The 23,417-nt window shown below is 36.1% G+C and overlaps 1 protein-coding gene across 2 annotated transcripts in view; it reads left to right on the forward strand.

Annotated features, from left to right (window-relative positions):
* Window positions 1-940: 940 nt before the first annotated feature.
* LOC144970573 (TNF receptor-associated factor 3-like) overlaps window positions 941-23,417 on the forward strand; it is a 36,557-nt gene continuing 14,080 nt past the window's right edge. For both annotated transcript variants that reach the window (XM_078910343.1, XM_078910350.1), the window contains exons 1-10: window positions 941-1,195; window positions 3,233-3,333; window positions 4,208-4,402; window positions 5,560-5,664; window positions 7,164-7,331; window positions 9,064-9,141; window positions 18,943-19,017; window positions 20,030-20,149; window positions 22,369-22,440; window positions 22,588-22,711. In XM_078910343.1, coding sequence (XP_078766469.1) covers window positions 3,256-3,333; window positions 4,208-4,402; window positions 5,560-5,664; window positions 7,164-7,331; window positions 9,064-9,141; window positions 18,943-19,017; window positions 20,030-20,149; window positions 22,369-22,440; window positions 22,588-22,711 — 1,015 coding nt within the window. In that variant the 5' untranslated portion in view covers window positions 941-1,195; window positions 3,233-3,255. The remainder of the gene's footprint in view (window positions 1,196-3,232; window positions 3,334-4,207; window positions 4,403-5,559; window positions 5,665-7,163; window positions 7,332-9,063; window positions 9,142-18,942; window positions 19,018-20,029; window positions 20,150-22,368; window positions 22,441-22,587; window positions 22,712-23,417) is intronic.

The following is a 23,417-nucleotide window of genomic DNA, read 5'->3' on the forward strand; positions in this document are numbered from 1 at the left end:
TCTCTCTCTTCTCTTTTTCTTTCTCTCTCCTTCTCTCTCTCTCCCTCTCCCCCCCCCCCTCTCTCTCTCTCTCTCTCTCTCTCTCTCTCTCTCTCTCTCTCTTTCCACATTATTTGTTTCTCTCTCTCTCTCTCTCTCTCTCTCTGTCTGTGTCTCTGTCTCTCTCTCTGTCTGTCTGTCTCTCTCTCTCAATCTTTCTTTCATTCTTTCTCTATGCCTTTCTCTCTCTATCTCTCTTTTTCTCTAGAAAGAAAGTAAGATAAGAAAGTAGAGAGAAAGAGAAGAAAGAAAAAAGGAGGAAAGAGAAGAAAGGTAGAGAAGAAGAGAGAAAGAAGAGAAAAAAAGAGAGAGAAGAGAGAGAGAGAGAGAGAGAGAGAAAGGGAAGAAGAAAGAAGGTGGAAAGAAGAAGAGAGGAAAGAGAGAGAGGAGAGAGAAGAGAAGAAAGAAAGAAAGAAAGAGAGAGAGAGAGAAAGAAGAAAGAGAAGAGAAGAGAGAGAGAGAGAGAGAGAGAAGAGAGAGAGGAGAGAGGAGAGAGAGGAAGAGGAAGAGAGAAGAGAGAAAGAAAGAGGGGAAGAGAGAAAAAGAGAAAGGAAAAAGAAAGAGAGAAGAGAGAGAGAGAGAGAGAGAGAGAGAGAGAGAGAGAGAGAGAGGGAGAGAGAGAAAGAGATATAGAGAAAGAAAGGGATAGAGAAAGAATGAGAGTAAGAAAGAATGAAAGAGAAAGAGAGAAAGGGAGAGAGAGAGAGAGAGAGAGAGAGAGAGAGAGAGAGAGAGAGAGAGAGGGGGGGGGGGGGGGCTAACCAGCCGCACCCTAGCGTCGCGAGTGGGGGTCTTAGAGCTAATGGCGTCCCCTTTTGTGTGATACTATCGTCTCGCTGCGAAGTCTATCTGTTACTATTTATCAATCTATGGCATCGGAAACAACTGCGAAGTTGACGTCACTCCGGCCTTTGTTATTGTTTTTTGCTATCCGCGTTTGTGAGTAATTCTCACTAAACTGTATTAACCTGACTATAAACGTTCATGGTTACACACAGTTTTGTGTGTTGGTCCGCTATTCTTCCGGATGGCAATGTTGTGAACTCCTTAGCCAAGCGCATACTATCTATTGGAAATAGGAACTGGAACGACTGAAAGATCGCCATTCGCCATTCATAATCTGCACCCCGTCCCTGTGGGATATTATTTGGAAGTGGTAAATTTAACTCTTACTTTCTATATTTATAATTTTATAATTGTGGAAGCCACATGAAGTGCCTGTTCCTATATTTAGGTTCCTTACTACGTGCACATATGTGCATGTGATTGTGCGAAAGAAGATTGTTTCACACCTCACTAACTCACTACCTCACCTGTCGCGTAATGATGATGAAAGAGGGTTATTGATCAATTCAATGAATGCAGTGTCCATTTCACGCTCTAGCAATGAGCTGATAAATACCTCTATCTATCTATCCATCTATCTAGTAACAGTGTGATGTATTTTTTATAAAAGTACTTTGCCTATTGCTACATACAATTAAAAACAATTTATGATTCATCAGTGGGTCTTCTGGATACAAAAAGATTAGGTACTGCTGAAATTGGTCTCTGTTTTCAAATTATTTCAATGTCTACAATTACTGGTGGGAGGCTTTTCCATTCCCTGATGGTCCTTGAGAAAGAAAAAAAATCTTTTTCATATGCATTTGTGTTGTATATTGCAATGATCTGTTGCCTTGAACATTTTTGTTGTATGTGCATTGTTGTGGGAAGATTTTGTACCGTCTGTATTGTCTATTGTTTTGCTGGGATTGATAGCTTTATTGAGAAATATAAAAAAAATATTGGGCTTTTATATAGCGCCATATCCACAGAGTGCTTTACAATGGGTCCCTGACCAACAGCAACACGTAACATGTAGAACGAAACATGACGCCTGTTAGGCAATATTACAATTTTTTCAGAGACAACGCTGTTAACGGTCAGGTACTCATTTTACAACTAAGTACAGTGAGAGAATGTGAGTAATGAGTATTTTCCAAGGACTCAATTATGCGCCGAGCGAGACTCAAACCCAGGACTTTCCGATCCGAAAACAAGTGTCATACCACAAGACCACATAGCCGCACAAGAAGTCGAAGGCATTTCTCTTTCCCCCCAGTTTCTAATCTGTATCTCATTGCAGTAATTTGAGTGCTGTGGTGTTGCATCTTTTTATGGTTAGTGACAAATCTCGAGGCTCTTCTTTTTACCAGTTTGATTTATTGATGTGGGCTTGTTGGTTTTAGTTTTGGGTCCCAAACATTCCAGGCATATTCAAACCAAAGCCTGATCAATGCATTGTAAGCGTGTGCTTTTACTCTCTTTTACTGTCACTGGGCATTGGTACAGGACTCATATCAGGAGCCAAGTAATTCATTAGCTTTTGCTACTATGTTATTCATGTGAGGGGTCCTATTTTAATGACTTGTTCAGGTCAACTCTTAGGATAAACCGTCTACATGTTTTAATGTTTGGCCAAGTCTCTTGTCAGTGTCAATGTGTTCTGCCACAACAATCTTCAAATGAATGATTTCAAGTCCAAAGAATGATAATAGGAGTAGGAGTTTTTAAAAAGTTATATATATAATAATATACGGTTTTAATTGAAAGTGTACGTCATGTAGGAAAGAGCTAGTCTATGGACATTGCCTTGCCGATTTGGTAACAGCCTATGTCTGTTTAGTTAGACATATATGTTCCTGCTACTTCTATGGATCATCTGTAATTGTTACAGAAATTTGGTGACAATTACTGACTTACGGAAATGGAAGAATATTATAATGGATTTTAATTTCACTGCAGTTTGGTTGCATTGTTGGAGAATAAATAGTTTTCTCTAATGTTTCCATGATGTTAAGAGAAACATTTTCCCCCCTTAAAGTTATAAGTTTGATATAATATTATCAGCTAAGTCTAACACTAATTCATAATGGATGGTGACCATCAACAACAGCAACAAGATCACCTGCATGTCACAATAAAACGTATGTAGTATTTTTTGTTTGGTTTAGAGTATTACTAAAATTTTACCATTTGTAACTGATGAATTTTGAGTTGGTTACTGATTTTATTCATTTTCAGGTAGGCAGGTATGGACATAATACTCACTTTATTTACGTTTTTATATGATAAAATAAATGATTTAATTCATTTTTCAAATAATCATTTTTATTTTTTTATCTTGTTTTTTAAAATTTTGATGTGACAGTCACTGTAAACTTCCAAAATCCAATGGCCTCGTTTGAGAGTGGCATGCAAAGCCTGGGACAAAAAAGTGGTTACTTTGATTCTGGAAATTTTTCACAAGAGGTAATTTATAATTTAATTTGTTTTTCCAATATCTGATTATATTGTTATTGGGTTTCTTCATTTTCTGATTGTAATAAATAGGAAATATTTTGTTTTAATTCTGTTGTCTTTATGTTTTTTTCTGCAACTATTTAGAAACGTTAAATATTCTTAGAAAGTAAAATACCCGTTTGACAATCTCATCGGCACCCATCAGGTCAGTCGATTTAAGACAAATGAAAAACTTATCATCAATATTTGTTTCTGTTAATAATGACCAAAAAAAGTGCTTTCTTTCAAATTATGACAATGAAAATGATGTGAAGCAAATGTGAGCCAAGAAATCAATTGACTTAGAATTCGTCTGGTAATGTCTCATGATTGATGAAAATTTCTCTGTAAGGATTAAAAGAATTTCTCAACAACAAAACCTTTTCAAGCTGACCATCTCTTGCTATGACTTCGCTGCAGCCTTCATCAATCTACCATAAAAAGTTCTTCAAAGAGGACCAACCAAATGTAATGAAATTTCTCCAAGCATGTTTTCTTTTTTATTTCTTGTCTTTTTTATTTGGGACAAGCTAAACAAAAGACTCGGTGATGGCAAAGGTTAGGTTATTCTAGTGGTCCAAGGTGCTGTCTTAAGTTGTTGTTTTTGAGTAAAGAGTCTGGTGGAAAAGTAGACAAGGGTCCTATTTGTAGACGGCAAGCAATGGTTGGTATTCAGTTTACAAAACATTTGATAACTTCATTTGGGCCCTCTAGCTCTCTTACTTTCCGTCTTATATTGGCACGTGTCATGCGTACACTCTTTTTGATATATTTTTTTTTGGTTTCAATTAAGTTTTCAATCCCCCCCCCCCCCACCCCATTTTTTTTTTTCACTTTGTTACAGGGAAATGATCCAGAGCTTGTCAGTCCTGATGATAAATACCTGTGCCCAATCCATAAAGGTTTGCTGAGGGATCCGGTTCAGACGCAGTGTGGCCATCGTCTTTGTCGTGCATGTGTCGATGTCTACTTGGATGGAGAATTGTCTAAACCGTGTCCTGTTGATGATGAAGACGTGGAACCAGTCTCAAAGGAAAATGTAAGCATATCTTTCTTGAGGCTTTTGAGGGTGCTTTCAATAAAAAATGAAATGATATAATTAAGAAAATCACATTATGTTTCCACCCCGCAGACACCGTTGAATGACATAATGGTCTGTTCTGCTTGTCCATCTCTTTATAAGAAAAGAAAGTTGGTGTGGAATTTTTGATTAAAGGAAAAATAACAAATAAAAAATATTTTGACCTATTACTATTACAATTTTTCACCAACTTAATGCTCATAATATATTGGTGTAAAATTGAATTTATTTATGAACAATAAATTTTCTTTATTTATATGCCAAAGTGCCAATTATGTAGTTCCTCCACTGTCTGAATAAAATGCCATTGTGACGTCATAGTTTTCATTTAGAAATGCTCTTGACCTCCCATGGTGGACAGGAGGTCACTTCCTGTCTTCTATCCCCTTATATCTGTTTTCTGAGTTGCTCTGGCTTGGAATGGGATTAATTGGTTTTGTCCTAGCTCTTGCTGAAGTCCTTCGCTGAGAGGGAAAGAGTCAAATATTTGGTTTTTGGGAGATGTTTTTTTTCCTTGTAAATCATCTCTGTGTTTTGTACCTTTATATTTGTCGGTTTGAATATATTATGACTTGTAGACATGTGTATTCCTCTTAGTGGGATCTTGTGCTTGTGTCTGGATGAGACTTTGAGGTGATCTCAAACTAAGAACACTGATAGTTTGCTCTTGGAATCTACATCTGTTCCCTATTTGACTCATTCCTTTTGTCTTACCTTTTCTCATGTAATTTGAAAGATAAATCTATAATTTTTTAACTATCCCATTATCTTCCTTTTTTTCCTGGTGCTGAAGTGACCTAAAGTGACGAAAGCGCAGTAAAATCTTTAAAAGCGTAAACATTGAGAGATGCACTAAATAGTGAACTGTGATCTTGATATTTTGTTCGATATCAGTGACAACCTGGTGCAAAAAGTTTATTTCTAGTTATTGCATTCTTGTCAATGAAAGTATTCTAAATTAACAGATTTCGTTTGTTAAACTTTGGCCTTGAATTCCATTGTGGCTCAGAAATAAATTTGATTTATAATGGAAATGAAAAGGGTCACTAATTACCTCCATTTAACGGTATTTATTCATCTAATTGATCGTTTTGTTTCCCTGAATGACTTCATAGATATTTCCCGACCATGGCATCTTGAGAGAATTAAAGAATCTTCAGGTGTATTGCACTAACAAGAACAATGGATGCAAAGAAATTGTTAAATTTAAAGATCTAGCAGTAAGTAGAGTCTACCTTTTGACAAATAATTTTTGTATTTTTTAAAATTTTATTTTCTTGATGTTTATTTTAAATCTAGGGCTTTAGTAGGGATAGCTATTGTTATATTCCTATTGGTCTGAAGGCCTCATTACTACTCTATAACGAGAGTGTTTGCTATTTGTAATTTATTATTATTATTATTATTATTTTATTATTATTATTATTATTATTATTATTATTTTATTATTATTATTATTATTATTATTATTATTATTATTATTATTATTATTATTATTAGGTAGTAGTGGTAGTAGTAGTCATCGTCACAGACAGCCCGAGTGTTTTAAATTAAACTTAAAGACTTTTCAGGAATGACTGCAGCGCAGGATATTGAGCTTTTGGTGAAAGCCATATTTAAAAAAACAACTCTTTTCAGCTCATTCCTGCACCATCGCACCAAACACACAAATCAAGTAGCAAAAATGTTCTATCTATGCTGAGTGCATTCAACATTGTGCAGTACTCACAAGAAAAATTATAAAAATGATAATGATAATATTGGCAGATTTGGTGATAGGGAATTCCCACTCATCATATAACTAATAAAATCGCCAAATAATAGGAAATTCCCATTCATGTAATATTGGGAAATTCCAGATGATAGGAAATTCCATCTTTTTAAGTTTATTCAATTTATTTATTTTGATTAGTGGGAATTTCCTATCTGGAGTTTTCCAATTTTACATGAGTGGGAATATCCTATCATCGGATATTAATATTATTATTACTATCATCATCATCATCATCATCATCATCATCATCATCATCATCATCCTCAATATTATTATTATTATTATTATTATTATTATTGTTATTGTTGTTATTATTATTGTTATTATTGTTATTATTATTGTTATTATTATTATTATTATTATTATTATTACTATTATTATTATTATTATTATTATTATTATTATTATTGTCATTGTTATTATCATCATCAACGATATTAATATTATTATTATCATCATCATCATCATCAACAACAATGATGGATCAATGTCTACACACTACACGCAACTGTGCCACACTTCCAAATAGATAATTTCCCTAAGGCCAATTATGCCACAATTTCAGAGATGCATCTCTCCACTAAATAAGCTCTCTGATATTAATGATAATATATATATGTACAGTTGTTTCCGTTATTCGTACAGGTTGCTTTGGGACGGATTTTTTAATATTTATATAAATTTAAATATTTTTTTATAATATATACACTTTAGGGATGATCCTACTATTACTGTCTGTAATTCTGATGAAATGCAGGGAATGGAGAGCCAGGACTTCATATTGAAAATTGTTCTAGACATAATTTTCCACCTCTCTCTCTCTCTCTCTCTCTCTCTCTCTCTCTCTCTCTCTCTCTCTCTCTCTCTCTCTCTCTCTCTCTCTCTCTCTCTCTCTCTCTCTCTCTCTCTCTCTCTATCTCTATCTCTCTATTTCTCTCTACCCAGAAGCATGTGGCACAATGCAATTTCAGACTGGTACCCTGTAAATACGGTCACAGAGGCTGCAAAGAGATGATAGTATTGAGCTTACTATCACAGCATGAACAAGCTTGTGGTTTCATGCCTGCGTCCTGTAAACAGTGTGGCCTGGAATTCAATTCAAAAGACATTGAGGTTAGTTGATTTATATAATAATAATAATAATAAATTGAGATTTATATAGCGCAGTATCCACTAAATGTGCTCAAAGCGCTTTACAAGGGGTCCCTGGTCAACAGCAACATTTAACATGTAGGACGCGACATGATGCCTGTTAGGCGATATTACAATTTTTCGGACAAAGACAACGCTGTTAAAGGCCAGGTACTCATTTTACGGTGAGAGAATGTGTCAAGAGTCTTTTCCAAGGACTCAACTCTGCGCCGAATGTGAGGCTCGAACCCAGGACCTTCCGACCCGAAAGCGAGTGTCATACCACATAGCCGCACGATTGATGGCAATGATTAGTTATTATTAACTGCCATTGGTGGAAAAGTTGAAATTTAGGCTTGCAATCATATCATAACGGGTGTGAGTGTGTTGTAAGACTGGCATTAATGTTTGCTGCCCTGGACTGATATCATATCCCTTTCCTCTGGCTTTCTCCCATAGTGGGCAGGGAGGTACTTGCTGTTTCTTCTATCCCCCTAATCTGTTTTCCAACTTGCTTTCTGTCTTTGTCTTGGAATGACATTACTTGGTTTTGCCCAGGCCCTGGTCGGATACCCTAGCTGGGAGGGAGACAGTCAAATGTATAGTTAGAGTTTTGGGAGATGATATTTTTTTTCCTTGTAATTCATCTCTCTGTTATGTCCTGTTTTATGTTTTGTTTACGTATTAAATATGATTTGTAAACATTTGAGTGTATTCCTCTCAGTGGAGACCTGTGCTTGTGTCTGGGTGAGACATTTAGGTGATCTCAAACTAAGTACTTTGATAGTGTGCTCTTGGAACCTACATCGGTTTCCTATTTGAACCAATTACCCTTTGTCTTTCCTTTTCTTGGGTACTTTAATTGTATTTCTAGAACTTATTACTATCCCATTTTCTTTCTTTATACTGGCGTTGATATGACCTATATGTGTTGCAAGCGCTGTAAAACCCTTTTAAAAAATTTTAAAAAATAAAAATTCCTCTGGCTTTGTGCATTTGTTCTGGAATGAGACCATTTGGTTTTGTGTAGGAATGGCCTAGGGTATTTTACTGGGAGATTATGATTATATCTTTTTCCTCGTAAATTATCTCTATTATATTGTTATTGTTTTCATGGTTAGGTTTTTAATACGATATATTCGTTTTGTAACCCTTTGAGTGTACCTATTTTGAATGGGATCCCCTTTGTTTTGTTTTTTTTGTTTTGTTTCTCTTCCCTTCCCCCCCCCCCCTGTTTTAAAAAAAATTTCTTTAAAATTTGACATTTTAATTCTTTTTACAAGGATTATATTTTTCTTCCTGTTCACCTACCAAAGTGGACACTAAGAACAAAATTATCACATGCACACTCTTTCCGATAAATACATTGTGCACTGATATGTCAGAATAATCTGGTTTTCTCTTCCTCCTCCTCCTCCTCCTCCTCTTCCTTCTCCTCCTCTTCCTTCTCCTCCTCCTTCTCCTCCTCCTTCTACTTCATCTTCTTCTTCCTTTTCCATTTCTTCTTCTTTTTCTTCTTCTCCTGACTAGATAGAATTGAACATGCACACATTTGAAAAGAATACTGCTCTTTTTATTTTTTCCTCTCTATTTGCTGAAGGATTCCTTTTATCAATAATTTATTATTTCTAGCAATTTCATCTCGAGTTAGTTTGACCCAAAGTTGTTGATGTACTTTGATTTTACAAAGTTTTACCATTTTTTTCTTTCACAGGACCATGAAAAGAACCAGTGTCCTGATGGGATGATAGCCTGTCCTTACAAATGTGACACGAAAATGAAAAGAAGAGAGGTATTTTGTAGTGCCGCGCTGAAGACCGGTCCGGACCGCGGTCCGACGGTCTTTTAGCTGTGAACCGAAGATCGGTCCCAGAGGGGAAGATCGGCGGCGGTCCTCACTTCTTATCACCTTTCAACTAGTGCGGGGCGGTCCTTGCAAGGACCACGGTCCTACGGTCTCGCGCCATAGCCTACTACTTCCCCAGCGATTCGTTGCTTCGGTTGCCTATCTTCCACCAATCACCACCCATCCCACTTAATTAATCGCACCCACCCCCCTTTGCCATACACTAAACGACACAGACGACCATACAGGCAGACGACCACCAACCTCCACTTCCCAAACCGCCCTTTCGTGTGTGAGATGGGGGGAACAGGAGGCGCACGCCTTGGACGATTCCATTATACGGGGTAAATTTCAAAATTTACTACACCATAATGATCGCAATGACAATGATCTATGGTGAAGGCATGACCCCTCTTCTCTAATGGGTTATTGTTTGAAATATATGTGACTACAAAAGATGTGTGTGTTTGTGTGTGTGTGTGTGTGTGTCGAACCTAGCAAGTAGCAAATCCGATTTTTTGTTTTCTTTTGTCCATCTCTTGTCACCACTCCTTTCTATCGCAGTGTTGTCATTTAAAATAATACAATAATATTAAAATTTCGTTTGGTGTTTTTACTAATCAAATAATATGAGTTTCATTAGTTTCTTCCTTCCAAAAAACCCAGTTATAACGTCTGAATTTTAAAAAAGTCCAATAGAATATTTGGGGACCCCGATAGCTCAGTTGATAGAGCACTCTCTTTATACGCAAAGGGCCAGAGATCGATCCCGGGTGCAGTCGATTTTTTTCTGAATCCCTGTCTACTCAGCAATGAATGGGTAGCTGAGTTTGTTAGATCTGGCGAAAAGTCACCATCGACCCCTCTTATCACCTCATCCACCCCTCTTATTATAACTTCACGTCTCTCTCTTACTCTTCAATGCCCTCTAATGTGTGTGTGTGGGGGGGGGGGGGTAGGAGTTGCGTGTGTGTATCAACGCCACGAACAACTCGATCAACGCCTTGGGCTATGCCATTATCTCCGTTAATGGGGATAAATTTCAAATTTTATTAAATTATCGAACTAACAAGGAAGTACGGTGAGCAAATAAAGAAGGCATCACCCCTCTTCTCTAATTAGGTTACAATTTGAAATGAGTGTGACTACTCCGTGTGTTTTACTCCTGTAGGCCACGGTTTTCATCGTGTAGCGGTCTTTAACGGTTCAAGAATGAACGATCCCACGCTCTCAAAGGTCAAACCGGTTCGAATTTCCAACAGTCTCTCAGGAATGTTCAATGTCGAAAAGGACCGGTCCTAGAGGACCGGTCCTTGCGGTCTTCATTTCCCAAGGACCGTAGGACCGTGGTCCTTAAGCTTGCCAAGGACCGCCCCGCACTAGTATTTTGAAATTATCCTTCTGCTTTATGCATCAGAAAAACATCTGTATCTGTATGGTTGGCGCTGAAGAAACCAATGGTCTGGTTGTATTTCAGCGGCGTCCTCATTGTGCGCGGGCCCATGTCAGGCGGGCCTTGAAATCGTTTAGGTGTGGTGCCATGATGACCAGTTCATCCAGCCCATTCCACTCCGAGATAGTTCTAATGAAGAAAGAATTTCTGTAGTTTTGTGTTCTTGTCTGTGGGATTTTGAAGCAGTTCAAATTGTTTGTGGCGTATCTGTGAATGGGGTTTTCGGTTATGTGATTGGCGAAAGTGAGTGCTCGGATTTTTTTGTTTGGTCGTGGCGTGAAAAAGGAGTCTGCCTTTATTGATGGTATTTGGTCTGTTATTATATCTTGAACATGAATGACAGACAGGTTTCTTTTCTTCTTTGTTGGAGGCTGATGAGATTTCTTTCTTCTAACATTTTTGTCATGCATCCTGGGGTTCCTGACCTCCCATAGTGGGCGGGGAGGTGCTTGCTGTGTCTTCAATCCCCCTGTATCTGTTTTACAATTGCTTTCTGTCTTTGTCTTGGCATGAGATTACTTTGTTTTGTCCTGATCCTGGTCCGAGTCCTTGGCTGGGAGGGAAATAGTCGTATATATAGTTAGTTTTGGGAGATAATATTTATCTTCCTTGTAAATCATCTCTCTGTTATGCACTGTTTTATGTTTTGTTTACATATTATTTACGATTTGTAAACATTTGAGTGTATCCCTCTTGTCGGGACCTGTGCTTGTGTCTGGATGAGACTTTTAGGTGATCTCAAACTAAGTACTTTGATGGAGTGTTGTACTTGTAATTCCAGACCTTTTTACTTCCCATTTTCTTCCTTTTTACTGGTGCTGATATGACCTTAATGTGTTGCAAGCGCCGTTAAACCCTTAAAAACAAAAACATATCATCCATCTATCTATCTATCTATCTATCTATCTATCTATCTATCTATCTATCTATCTATCTATCTATCTATCTATATATATTTTCTTAAAAATAATTTTTAAAAAAAATAAAATATATATATATATATATATATATATATATATATAAATGTTTGTAATCATGATGATTTGCCTTTTAGATTGGTTACACGAAGCCAACTTAAGTGTGTGTGTGTGTGTATATGTGTGTGTGTGTTTGTGTGTATGTGTTTGTGTGTATGTGTGTGTGTGTTTTTTTGTTTTTTTTTTGCACTTTTTGTTTCATTTATGTCTGTTTACCTATATTTTGTCTATGCTGTAACCAAATGAAAAAATTGCTTTCATGGACAATAAAGATTTCCGGTTTTAGCCGGAAATCCGGGTTTTTTTTACCACCAGCCGGTTTTAATCCGGAACCTCCGATTTTTGTCCATCGTCCCTATTTAAAAAAAAAAAAAATTTTTAAAGAAGAAGAAAAAAATCGAGATCGAGATTTGAGCTGGAACTTTTTCGCCGGGTGAAGAATCTGGGCTGTCACCGCCGGTCGAATATTTGGGCACCAAAATGGTCTGTAGTTCATCTCCACCCATCCCCATCACAATTCATCCTTTTAAAAAAACATTTTTGATAAATAAACAGTGGTTTTGAGAATTTCTTATAAATTTTTCGCTGAATTTGCCGTGTCAAACATTTCCCTCAAAACCACAAAATCACCATTATGTCTTATGTCATATTTTGACACCTGTGCAATAGTCTCGTGAAATTTAGTGACGGTCCCGTTTTTATGACGTCGGGCCAGACTGAATGGCACCAGATGTCTTAATTGACACAGACGACCAGTGGTGTTCTTTGATTAGCTAGTTGATGGTTGAAGGGGAAGGGGAGGGACACATCTCTCTCTCTCTCTCTCTCTCTCTCTCTCTCTCTCTTCTCTCTCTCTCTCTCTCTCTCTCTCTCTCTCTCTCTCTCTCTCTCTCTCTCTCTCTCTCTCTTCTTCTTCTTCTTCTTCTTTCCCTTGCCTTTCTTTCCATTTCTCTTTTCTTCTTTTTTTTTTTTTTAAGATCAATTCATAAATTATTCTGGTAGAGAAGTCTCTCCCCCCCCCTTCTCTCTCTCTCTCTCTCTCTCTCTCTCTCTCTCTCTCTCTCTCTCTCTCTCTCTCTCTCTCTCTCTCTCTCTCTCTCTCTCTCTCTTCCTCTCTCTCTCCTCTCTCTCTTTCTCTCTCTCTCTTCTCTCTTCTTCTTTCTCTCTCTTTATTTCTTTCGCAACCATCCATTAAATCATCTGGTTATACAGGGATAATACATTAGCCTAGAATAAAGCAATGGTGGTTGGCTTAGTTTATTCTTCTTTCTTTTTACCTTTTGACTATGACTTTAAATTTGTGAGATTCTTGGGTTGTATTTATAAGCTGAATAACCACTATGTTTTGGTAAAAAATAAAAGATATTGTAGCCTGCTTTATAAAGTAAAATCAAAACAAAACAACACTTTCTGGCCTTTTATTTGAATAACATTGTAGGCCTTTAACACGTGGAAAGGACAATTCATTAAATGTTTACAAAGAGTAAATTTATGTTTAATGATAATAATGGATTGATACTAGTAATAGTAATATATATTACATAATACCAATACAAAACTATGTACCTGTTATTTTTACACTTTGCTTGCATTTGACCGATAGACGGAGACATTTTCCTCATTTTTGACAAATTGCTATTATTATCACTGAATAAAAAACACTCACCAAAACCACTACATCATCTCTACCACCACTACTATTACAACTACCACCACATCATCATCCCTACCAACACTACTACTACAACTACAAATAACACCACATCATCCCTACCACCAGTGCTACTACAACTACCACCACATCATCATTCCTACCACAACTATTACAACCACTACCACAAAATTATCTCTAAAAGACCACCACTACTACAACCACCACTACATCATCCCTACCACCACTACTACTACAACCACCATCACATCATCATCTCTAAGACCACCACTACTACTACTACTACTACTACAATCACCACATCATCATCCCTACCACCACTACCACATCATCCCTACCACCACTCCTACTACAACCACCACCACACCATCATCCCTATCACCACTACTACTACAAATAACACCACATCATCCCTACCACCACTACTACTACAACCACCGCCACATCATCAACCCTACTACCCCTACTACAACCACCACCACACCATCATCCCTATCACCACTACTACTACAAATAACACCACATCATCCCTACCACCACTACTACTACAACTACCACTACATTATCATTCTTACCACAGCTACTACAACCACCACCTCACAATCATCCATACGACCAGTACTACTATAATCACTACCACATCATCCCTACCACCACTACTACTACAACTACCACTACATCATCATTCTTACCACAGCTACTACAACCACCACCTCACAATCATCCATACGACCAGAACTACTATAATCACTACCACATCATCCTACCACCATACTACTAAAACTACCACTACTCATCATTCTTACACAGCTACTACAACCACCACCTCACAATCATCCATACGACCAGTACTACTATAATCACTACCATCATCCCTACCACCACTACTACTACAACTACCACTACATCATCATTCTTACCACAGCTACTACAACCACCACCTCACAATCATCCATACGACAGTACTACTATAATCACTACCACATCATCCCTACCACCACTACTACTACAACTACCACTACATCATCATCTTACCACAGCTACTACAACCACCACCTCACAATCATCCATACGACCAGTACTACTATAATCACTACCACATCATCCCTACCACCACTACTATACAACACCACTACATCATCATTCTTACCACAGCTGCTACAACCACCACCTCACAATCATCCATACGACCATTACTATAATCACTACCACATCATCCCTACCCCACTACTACTACAACCACCACCACATCATCATCCTTCTACAATCACCAAATGTAATTACACTATCAACTTTTGAAATTCTCGAGTCGTGTCAGAAATTGCTGCGAGACAATTTTGGATCGTATCTCAATGAATTTGAGTGAAGTTTAAATTTATAGGTTATGGTTGCATGGGTGGGTCATGATCTTCACAATGAAAAATTTCTCTTTATGTGACCTGTCATTCTCACCCTGATAGCTATTGATATTAATTTGTCTATATTTTGTTTTCAGCACCTTATTTTATCAATTTGAAAACTGTTAACTCTCCTTTCTTTTGTGTGTTATTTGCTCTCAATTGCAATAATAAGTACTGAAACAATATTCCAAATTTGATATTTTTCAAATCCCTACAAAGCCCTTGACGGTGATTTGTATCTCGTCCGCGCAAATTTTCAGGCTTTTTAAAATTTGCCTGGTGGCATCCCTGATCATCCATCTATCTATCTATCTATCTATCTATCTATCTATCTATCTATCTATCTATCTATATTTTCTTAAAAATAATTTTAAAAAAAAAAAAAAAAAAAAAAATAAAATATATATATATATATATATATATATATATATATAATATATATATATATATATATATATATATATATATATATATATATATATATATATATATTATATATATATATATATATATATATTATATATATATATATATATATATATGTATATATATATAAAATGTTTGTAATCATGATGATTTGCCTTTTAGATTGGTTACACAAAGCCAACTTAAGTGTGTGTGTGTGTGTGTATGTGTGTGTGTGTTTTTTTTGGGTTTTTTTTTGCACTTTTTGTTTCATTTATGCCTGTTTACGTATATTTTGTCTATGCTGTAACCAAATGAAAAATTGCTTTCATGGACAATAAAGATATTATTATTATTATTATTATTATTATTATTATTATTATTATATTATTATTATTATTATTATTATTATTATTATTATTATTATTATTATTATTATTATTATTATTATTATTATTATCATCATCATCATTATTTACTTTTTTTGTTTTTAAATTCCAAAAGTCATAAACATCGAAATTCCATTTTGTCCCATTTAAAATGTTGCCTTCCTCCCCCCCCCCCCCCCCCCCCCCCCCCTCCTTCTCCTCCATGTCTTCTCTCATCATACTCATAATCGACATATGTCAAGATTTTGTATATCTTAGAATTGTAATGCCATTTTTATTTTCTGTGAAATCCTGACTGCGATATAGCTTTTGGCAATATGCCAGATCTCTTTGTCATTGAGGCTGATCTTATTTGCATTGTATTTATAGAAAGAGTAAAGCTTATCTAATACTAAGATAACACGTCATTGTAGACGATGATAGGTGATTCCCCACTGTTATTTTTATCATGAGGTGTAAAAAAACATATTTCAGATTGATATTATCAAGGGAATTGAATTTCGTCTATATTTAGATCTGTTTTATATAACATGGCTCAGGAAAATCATGACAAATTACACTGCTTTGATCATTCTGTGTAAGCTACTACAATATGAATAAAGGTTTGTACCATTTTGTGTACCTTCACCCCTGATTATGAGACATCAAACATTAGAAAAGACTCGACCGTGAATAAGACTGAAGTAATGGCAATCTGTCAGTGCTGAAAAAAAAAATAAAAAGTAATTTGTCGTGGTTTTCCTGCCTCCACACGATTCCATATGTGACCCACTGCCTCTGACTTGGATTGTGTCAAAGTAAGTCAGATAGTGAAAATTGAGTCCGTATTTAGAAATATGAAACTTTGATCATTTCTATATTTGCTTTATTGAGGAGAATTAATAATCTTTTTGAAATTGCAACAAACTCCAGCTATTAATCCTACAGAGCCAGAGTGTACCCTGGATTCTATAGCATGAAACAGACAATCGCAATTGCTGGATACCCTTTTGATAGGAAGTTAGCCTATCGCAAAATACTCTCTGCCGGATCTAACAGACCTAGCTACCCAACCACTGCTGGACAAATTTTTTGACTTCACCTGGGATTGATCTTGATCCTTTTTGAGAGTGCTCTACCTACTGAGCTATTCGGGACTCCCCCTCCATCCTCCCCCCATCCCCCTCCATTCTCCCCTCATCCCCCCCCCATCCCCCCCCCCTCCCCCTCCCCCCTCCCCATCAATAAACTAAACTTTCATATCTGACCTCCCATAGTGGGCAGGGAGGTACATACTGTGTCTTCTATCCCCTTATATCTGTTTTCCAACTTGCTTTCTGTCTTTGTCTCGGAATGAGATTACTTGGTTTTTCGACCTGGCCGAAAGTCTTGGCTGGAGGGAAATAGTCGAATGTATAGTTAGTTTTGGGAGATGATATTTTTTCATTGTAAATCATCTCTTGTTATGCACGATACTTTCTGTATATGTATATAATTTGTAAACTTTGAGTGTATTCCTCATGTGGAGACCTGTGCTTGTGCCTGATGAGACTTTTAGTGATCTCAAACTAAGTACCTTGATAGAGTGCTTTTGGAATCTACACCTGTTTCTTATTTGAACTAATTCCCTTTGTCTTCCCTTTCTTGGATGTCTATTGTAATTCTAGAACTTTTTCACTATCCATTTATCTTCCTCTTTTACTGGCGCTGATATGACCTTATTGTTTGCAGCGCATTTAAAATCTTTAAAAACAAAAACAAACCTCCATCCTCCCCCTCCTCATCAATAAACTATAACTGTTATTCTTTACAGCTTTAGTTTAAGACTGTTAAATTCTCATGTCAATTAATGAAGTCAGTCAATTTGTCAAATTTAAATATAAAAAGGAAAAAATAAAAAAGAAAGAATTCACAAATCGTATGCGAAATTGAACGTAAATAATTAGGTAGTTCCATGCGTTACGCAAGCTCATGGGGACGTTTATATTAACGAGTTGATATTGCAAGATAAAGCGACGATTTTTATAAAGGCGTGTCATGAACACTTCACTGGGTGATTTTCACACTCCTTCGTTAATATTTTTCACTTTCCAATCCGTCGTGATCCAACTGTCGCCAATTTAAATGAGCCCATCGAGAAATAAATTTTCACTGTTTCATCTAAGCCAAATTGACACATTTACCCTTCGAGTTCAAACTAATAAAGTAAATTGCGAATGCTGCAAGTCCGTTATGTAGAATCTTCAAATCGAAAGGTAGGATAGATTGCTACAAGCACATTTCGAATTGCCTCACGTGTAAAAAACTGGTTGCAACCGTTTCTTCACTGATTTGACTGATCATAATGGAACAATGTAAGAGGCTAATTAATTCCTATGCAATCAGGACGTTTTCTGGCATTTTTGCTCAATCCCAAGCGAGCTTGCAGTTTTGTGGCGATTTACCTTCATTTCGATTCTTTGAATTTTCACTACTCTGCCGAGTTTCTTCTTGATATTCACTTCTACTTAATAATTAGTATATTGCTGATAGTCATATTATTTAAGTTTTTTTTTCTTCTGTCTTACTGATTGAAAATCAAGTTTGCTCATTGCTACATTATTCTAATGTTCTCACAATGGCTGAGCTGTTCGTGGATCGCAATTAGACTTGTGAGCATCGTTTAGAAAATTGTAAAAAAATTCCAGGAAGGAATAGACTTTGATGAAGTCCTCTTTACCTTATATGAATGGCATAGCTTATTTAGCATTCCTTCTACATCTAATTATGGCAGTCATTACTTCCGTAAGAATACACCTTATTTTGAATTTTTTATTTATCACTTTCTCTCCAATGATGCCTTATTTAAAAAAAAAATAATTGAATCTTCAGTTTGATCGAAAGAGTTTCAGTCAATTTTTATAAGCTCATTTACAGGTCTAAAGCTTACTTTTATTTTTCATGTTCATCCCTGCTTCATACTAGACAGGGGGAGATTCCAAAATCAAGTATGAAATCAGAGTAGAATTGCCATGCTTTTGCGCATTTTGTGGTTTTTATGAAAATCAGCTTCTGATCTGTCTGCTGTGGTTAGTGCAAAAAGTTGAGTCCCTGGAAATGACGATTTACTCTCGCCATACTCAAACTGTCTGTCGAAAAAAAAAAAGCTATAATTACGCGTTACTAGGGTGATGTCTTGTCCTGTGTAATCCGTGTTTGGACTTCATGGATTGCACTTTGCACATGTGTAGTGGATGTAACATAATATATAAATGCTCTTTTATTTTGTTGGTTACAGTGAACTTCTTTTTTTAGTGCAATAGATACAATTTTCGTGATTTATTTTGACTTTTTAAAAAGTTATTTATTTATTTATTCATTGTGGTTGTTGTCATCTTTGCATGAAATCAAATTAGTGTGCAGGTGGGGGGGGGGGGGGGGGGGTATTTTGTATTCATAAGATTAAATCATAGCATCCCTCTTTTGTCTCCAGCTAGAGAACCACACTGGTGTATGTCCAATGAAACCTGGGGAATGTCAATACAAAATACTTGGATGTGAGTTTAAGGTGAGTCTCGTCAGTTGAACCTAAAAATATAGATAAGTAGATCCCTCGGCTGGCTACTAAGAAGTTAAAAAATATAATCAGGACACAGTCGTGATTCTCTAAGCTGACAATCCACAATCCGGATGTCTTCATTATCCGGACATGTTTCCTAGGGATGGATTTTTTTTTTTCCTTGTTTATTTATACACTTTAGGGACATATTCCACAATCCGGATGTCTCCATTATCCGGACACGTTTCCTAGGGATGGATTTTTTTCCTTATTTATTTATACACTTTAGGAACATATTCCACAATCTGGATGTGTCTGTAATCCAGACAAAATATTGGGAACGGAGGTGTTCAGATTGGAGATACAGGACTGTTTATTATTTGAAGATATACATGTCAAACTGAAATTTAAAATTTACAAATCCTTTCAACTAGGTAGTCAAAATATTTCCACTTTTGTTCAATGTCTGTATAACTCACTATGGTCCATGGCGCTATTTTACGTCGATTTAAATTTAGCTTTATAATGTTCGTTGCTAATAATGATAGGAGGTTCTTTGTCAAAGGAATTATGATATAAATAAAATCTAATTTTGATATGGCAATAGTGAAGTTGCCTTTGAATTCTTATAATTAGCAAACGGATATTCCCAATTTGGATGGGGATTCCCCATTCCCCATCCAGACCCTCATGAAAGTACAAGTTTGGACTTGTCAGCTAAAATTGTCTCTCATCTACAAAAATATTTTAAAGCTGTCGTGTCAGACGAGCAAACTTTAAAATAATTGTATTTATAAGAACATTTATTCTTGTATCTAATGCAACTTGTGTTTTCATTTTTAAACTTGAAATGTGAAATTTACATTTTATTATTTTTTTCCTTTAACTTACAGATACAAGCGTAGACTTACCTCCCTTCAATTTTTCATAGCCAGTTTTTAACAAAAATATTTTCACAATTTGGATTGATATTTGCAGACTTATTTATTATTTGTTATTATTTGTTATTTATTATTCACAGGGAGACAAAAAAGCTGTGGAAACTCATGAGAAGATTTTTGATATCCATTTTGAAATTTTGGTCGCCTTTGTGTGTGAAATGAAAATGGAACTTAGGAACTACCCCAGTTTTCAAAACTCGGTGAGACATACAGTTTAGCGGATTTTGAAGAAAAAATTTGCGGGTGGTTGGATGGGAGCATCACCCTTGAATCATATACCTATGATGTTCGCATGGGTGTACAATCCGATAGTGATGTCGTTTCTTCTTCTCTTTACTAGCCTATCCTGCTTCTTTGGTTTGTGATTGTATTTTTGACAGGGGATATTTTTTTTTTTGTAAATCTTCTGCCTGTTTGTTCTTGGTTATTTATAATTTAGCTCATGATATCTTTAGGTTATGATTTTGATTTACATTTGTACTATTTTTGTTAGATTGCTTGTTTTTTTGTTTCAGCGGTCTCTCATATAACCTCAATTGTGTTGGAAGAGACCTAAAGAAACAAACAAACAAAAAACAAAAGAAAAAATTTTTTTTACCTGTGTCTATTTATTTGATTGTGCTTCAAGTTCTTATGCTTCAATGTGGTTTTTTATTTGGTCAATCTTGTGACGTGTTGTGTTTCATTATCTGAAATCAATTTTTATCTGAAGCTAACCATTTCTGTTATATTCTCTTTTTTCACAATGGATTTTATAGTCAATTCTAATTTTTACCAGTCCTTTTCTTCTACACATTATTAGAGATTTTTATTCGCCACTTTATTGTTAACATCAACATTGTACTATCAATACCGTCAACAACCAATGTCTCTTGTTAACGACATTGAGTCAAATTCATACCAATTGCATGCGCAGTAAAACCCTTAAAAACAAACAAACAAACATGAATTTTGGTGACACTCCCATTTTTATGGCGTCAGTCTAGACAAACTTGCACCAGCCACAAGGCAATTATTGGTCGAAAAGGAAGAGGGTGATGGAGGGGGTAAATCAGTCTCGATTGTTTTTTTGCAAGTTGGTCAAGTGGGTTAGTACAGTTATACCTGCGTTTAAAAAGAAAATTGTTAAAAATTCCCCCCTGATTAGAAAAACAAAATCCTATCACAATTAAACTACTCTCTTTCCCCCCCCCCCTCCCCCCTCTCCTCTCTCTCTCTCTCTCTCTCTCTCTCTCTCTCTCTCTCTCTCTCTCTCTCTCTCTCTCTCTCTCTCTCTCTCTCTCTCTCTCTCTCTCTCTCTCTCTTCCTCTTTCTTTTTTCCTATTTCTCTTGCTCTCTCACTCTTTCTTTCTCCCTCTCTTTTTCTCTTTCTCTCATCCATATCTTACTCTCAGCCGTTCTTCAATCAATCTTGGTGTTACCATTATAAACGGCATCTGATTACTGAGAGATGATATTCATTTATCACAATTATAACGGGTTATCAACTGAGTTGACTCTTTTTGCCTTTGTTTTTACAATGTTAAAATTGAGCTTTTATATAGCGCACCATCCACTAAACGTGCTCAAAGCGCTTTACAAAGGGTCCCTGGTCAACAGCAACATCTAACATGTAGGACGAGACATAACGCCTGTTAGGCGATATTACAATTTTTCGGAAAAGACAACGCTGTTACCGGCCAGGTACTCATTTTACACCTGAGTACGGTGAGAGAATGTGAGTAAAGAGCCTTTTCCAAGGACTCAACTATGTGCCGAGCACGAGGCTCGAACCCAGGACCTTTCGATCCAAAAGTGAGTGTCATACCACTAGACCACATAGCCGCACAATGTTTTACAATTTTAGTTTATTAAAGATACTAGAGTCTTATTTGTAAGATCCGTAACCACTGGACTACAGTAACAACGATAAAACAAGTAAAAAAAAATACTCTCAGGCTTTTTGACAAAAAGATAATTTTAAATATCTTGCATAGAAGGTACAAATGTCTTTAAGATAATTTTAAGGAAAGAACAATTCATAAAAACTTATATCTCGATTGTTCATTAAAAGTAGTAATAAATATAACATACAAAAAAGGTGATATTTAATGTTATGATTTGACCGTGGACCAATACATTTTCAATACAATTTTCCAAATTGCCATTAATTATCATCACTGAACCAATCCATTTTCCTCCTTTTTGACAAATTGCCATTAATTATCATCACTGAACCAATCCATTTTCCTCCTTTTTGACAAATTGCCATTATCATCACTGAACCATTCCATTTTCCTCCTTTTTGACAAATTGCCATTATCATCTATGAAAAAAAAAGCAAAATGTTTAATCTTTACAAACTTTTGACTATCTGTGCTTTCATGTTAAAATACATTTTATTAATCTTTCCTCTTTATTTTATTTATTTTAAAAACAGGACCTTCTTCGACTTAAGGAGAGGATTGATGGTATAGAAACAGCTGTCAAAGTTATGTCAAAGGACTTCAAGGTAAAAATCTAATATTACTTTTAGCCAAGTCCAGCATTGCTCATATATTGCATGTTTTTTGGGGGGGTTTTGGGGCTTTTGCTTTTTTTAAAAGAAGAAAACTTTGATTATGAATATTGATGGAGCAAATAATCTGTGATTCATCAGATGAAATTTGTAACAAGCTTGGAAAGAATCATCCAGCTGGAACGCGATGTGGATGCCATGAAAAAAGAAGATAATCAACTCAGACAAGACTTGATGGAGTTGAAAGCAAGCCTAGAACAATACAGTGAGTCTATGCATGAGATATTTATCTTTTTCATCACTTTTTTTCCCCCTCTCCAATCCAGCAGTAGTCTTTTTTGTTTTTTTTTGGATGAGTCATTCAGCTTTTCCAGGCCTATAATTTTAAAAGGATAGATCAACGCACTATTGCAATTTACTTTGATTTTTTTTTCTCTCTCAATGTTATATAGTCAAGGGACTTAACTGTGTCTTTGATTGATTTTATGTCAAACTGTTTGTGTTTTCTCTACTCATTTTGTTGACGTTTATAAGCACTCTATTTCACAAGCATGTTCTGGCTATAAGCAAGCTTGGAGTGTGAAACAGGTTCTACTATATAAATTTACTCCTTTATTAGCAAGCTCACTGAAAAGGACTTCCCTTATAAGCACACTTAATTTTCTGACCACTACTTACAAGATAATTAACTACAATGAACAGTACAATATTTTTTTTTTATATGCAAAAGACTGACAAACAAGGTTAACTGAAATCATCGAAATGTTCAGCATGTAACATATGGTTCACGCCTAACTATTCCATCATTACTTCCCCTGCATACACATGCCTAACTATTCCATCATTATTTCCCCTGCTTGCACACACCTAACTATTCCATCATTACTTCCCCTGCATGCACATGCCTAACTATTCCATCATTACTTCCCCTGCAAGCACACGCCTAACTATTCCATCATTACTTCCCCTGC

Source organism: Berghia stephanieae, chromosome 1, assembly GCF_034508935.2.
Source record: "Berghia stephanieae isolate SIO BIC M18660-M18661 chromosome 1, UCSD_Bste_1.3, whole genome shotgun sequence".
Classification (NCBI taxonomy): domain Eukaryota; kingdom Metazoa; phylum Mollusca; class Gastropoda; order Nudibranchia; family Aeolidiidae; genus Berghia; species Berghia stephanieae.